Source organism: Manduca sexta, chromosome 13 (assembly GCF_014839805.1).
Source record: "Manduca sexta isolate Smith_Timp_Sample1 chromosome 13, JHU_Msex_v1.0, whole genome shotgun sequence".
Classification (NCBI taxonomy): Eukaryota; Metazoa; Arthropoda; class Insecta; order Lepidoptera; family Sphingidae; genus Manduca; species Manduca sexta.
Window position 1 is genome coordinate 5,332,379 of NC_051127.1, and position 3,266 is coordinate 5,335,644.

The 3,266-nt window shown below is 57.9% G+C and overlaps 1 protein-coding gene across 1 annotated transcript; it reads left to right on the top strand.

The window, feature by feature from the left end:
* The first annotated feature begins 343 nt into the window (after window positions 1-343).
* Window positions 344-2,300, top strand: LOC115445496 (translation initiation factor IF-2). The gene has a single exon (XM_030171779.2). It carries the CDS (start codon window positions 923-925, stop codon window positions 1,562-1,564), a length of 642 nt encoding a protein of 213 aa, XP_030027639.1. The 5' UTR covers window positions 344-922; the 3' UTR covers window positions 1,565-2,300.
* Window positions 2,301-3,266: the final 966 nt, after the last annotated feature.

Below are 3,266 nucleotides of genomic sequence, written 5' to 3' on the forward strand. Positions count from 1 at the left end.
CGAGCATGGCCGCGCTCGTGACGTGCCACGTCTCGTTCACAACCCATTAGTTTGGTGGGTCACCGCTCCCCCGGCGCCCCGCTCGACCCCCCCGGCCTCCCGCGCACATGTGTGCCGCGGCCGCGTGTCACTCACTACGCCGTCGCCGTCGATTCATTACTCGCTAGTTATTTTTTTACTCGGTCTCGCGTAACCGCGCCGACTGTCGTTTGATATTTTGAACTCCTTTGTAGTCAGCTGTTTGCTACGCTCCCGCCCCGCGGCGCCCCGCCCCCTCCCCGCGCCGCTCCGGAACCCCCCGCACGAGTATCGCCCCCGCGCCCCGCACCGCCGCCGCGTCCCGCGCCCGCACCGCCAGCGTCCCCGCGCACTACACTAACGTGCGCGGTGCATCTTCGCGCAGCTCTCGCATCGTTAGGCACGAGCGGTCGCCATTTTTATCGATCTGTCGATAACTCCGCCGCCCGGCGCCGCCGCGGCCCACCGCCGCGCACTCCGGTGGAGAAACGTCGACCTCTTCGGCTTGCGAACGTCGCCAGAGCGGCGCCCGTCCCGGTTACCCGGGTGCTCGGCTGCAGCGCGACACGAAGCGTGGACGTCGCCTCCGTCGCGGGTCGCGGGCGTCGGTGTCTTCACGGGAAACGGCGAGGGGCGAGATCCCAGGTCCACGCGGCGGGAGGCGGGGCCGAGATGAACGGCTTCGGACCGCTGTAGAGGGAGCACGGCGAGGCGTGCGGGGCACGGGGAGCTCGCAGGGGCGAGGGGCGCGCGGCGAGGTCGGCGGCGCGCAGGCGCGCGGGGTCGACCGCCAGTCTCGCGGCCGACGCCAACTTGCGCGCACGTCCGCGCGCTTCACCGCCACACGATCAGCTGATCGGCGCGCGCCCCGCGGCGCACATGCCGTGAGGCGCCGCGCGGCGCCATGACGGGCTACGCCCGCGGCGAGGCCGAGTTCGCCGCCGCCGACCGCTTCCGCAGGGACGCGCGTCCCGCGTCGCTCGCCCCCAGGGACTACTCGGTGCCTTTACACGTAGACTGCAGTATCGAATACGAGCTTCCCGACTGTGCCAAGCCGCCGCAGGGCGTCAAGATCGAGCCGCTCCTCATGATCCACCCATCGCACTTCCGGAGGCTCGAGAGCCTGCGGCGCGTGCCGTTCGTGAACAACCTGCCGCGCGGCGACGCGGCTGCGGCCGCCGCCGTCACGCCGGCCAGCAGAGCCCGCGCACCACGTCAGCCCCGGCGCTGCTGCCGAGCGGCGCCAGCGCCGGCCGCGCCACAGCCGCAGCCGGTGGCGGCGCAGGCGGCGAGAGCGCGACCCGCGGTGCCGGTGGAAGAGGCTCCGCGCGCGGCCGCGTGCTACCGCTTCGAGTCATACGCGCCCGAGGGCGGCGGTATGGGCGGCGGCAAGGCAGCCCGCGCGCGACTCAAGCCGCACCCGTACCTGCCGGCGGAGGCGCTGGAACGGCTGGACTGTGATATCGCGCGGGCGCTGCCGCCGCCCGCCGCGCCCTACGACCGCTTCGACAAGCGCGCGCTGCAGCAGCTGCCGATCTACATGTAGCCGGCGGGCGGCGGCGCTCTCTGTGATGTTTCCTTGTAACTAGTTAGAGTGTAAGTGCCCGACGAGAAGACGATGGACGCAGGCCGCTGGCCGAAGGACGGACGGAGCCGATACCAAATAGTGCGTATGTGCGCGTTCATATTGTTTGACGTTGAGTTGTGTGTTGTCAGTTGTTGTGGGGACGTGCTGTGGCGTGACGTGGCGTGACGTGACGTGACGCGCGCTGCGCCCGGGCGCACCCGCTCGTGTTGCCCACCGACGTTGATATTTATTCGCAAACGCAGTACCCGACGCTTCACGATTAAATTATTGTACCGTCGCCGATTCGTTGCGTGTTTCTGTATAAGATATCATATCGATAATTATATGTTCAAAAATTGTATTATAATGAATATGTACCTATAGAGTAAAAAAATGAAAGTGAGAAAAATATTACGAATAATACTAGACATAGTTATGTTTCGGATAGGCGAGGAGCTCCGGAGCGCTCCCGAGCGAGCGAGCGGTCCCGAGCGCTCCCGAGCGGAGGATTAGAACTCGTATCTCTACTCTCATTTTGTAAGCGGTTATGTTTGTTAAAATTATATATATGAAGAGTCCTCTGATGAATAGTCTGATTAACGAATATTCGGCATGTAAAAGTCTTTATAAAACGCTTACTTAGCATATCATAGTATTATATTGTGTCATAGTCCAATGCCAAAAATATAACTATCTTTTTACAAAAATCCCTAAACAATAGTTTTATTTACCTGTCTGTGTGTGTACAAGTTCCGAGTAGCGAGCCCGGCGCGAGACGCGACCGTGTGTGTGTGCGTGTAGTGCGTGCGGAGTGCTATAGTGCAGGAGCCGATGTCGCTCGGATTGCTTATCTGCAGAGCACGGACGTAAGTATGTCGCGGAGCAGATACCATCGTCCACGTACCAGATGCCAGTTACCACGGCCCGGCGTCGGGCCGAGATAATTGCCCCACTCATTAGTGAATTTACCGGAAACTGCTCACTACACGGTAAAAACAACTCGCTGTTAACTTCCGCGAACGCGAACGCGAAAAGACGACTCGATGTAATTAAAGTGGTGCATTTTCGAAGTGAACACCTTAATTGGCTTAATGCTTTAGCGCTTTACATTATAACGAGAGAATGTCGACATAGCGGCGAAAAATAGTGCAATTACCAAAATACCAGTTTCAGTAAGTGAATGTGGTGGAGCTGTAAGAAACGCGCTGAAAGCGATGCAACGAGAGAGAACGCTAGAATGTGCCGTGGAGGGTCCCGACCGATAATTTGTGTTGGCCACTCAGTGAAATCACGTACAATTAGAACCAATCCACTCGTGTGTTATTATGATCGTTGTAATGAATCTCTCGCCGACTCGCTATTACTTCTTATTTCTACAATTTGTCGCTTAGTGTCACATTAAATGTTCGCATAAATCCGGTTTGCGGTCATATTTCTCTGTTCGCGCGAGCTCCCATCGTGGATTTCAAAGGAAAATTTATTTTATTTCACACACGACGCTAATACTTTGAAATCCAACGTTATTTATGTGGTTTTTGCATTTCTGCCTCTTTAGAATGCAATGCGAAGTTGCCATGCACTCTAAGATAAACAGTATCGAATATAACCAACGCACACTTACATTGAAAACATTCATAGGACGCTTATTCATATTATCCGACTCTAAGGACTAAAAAAGTAA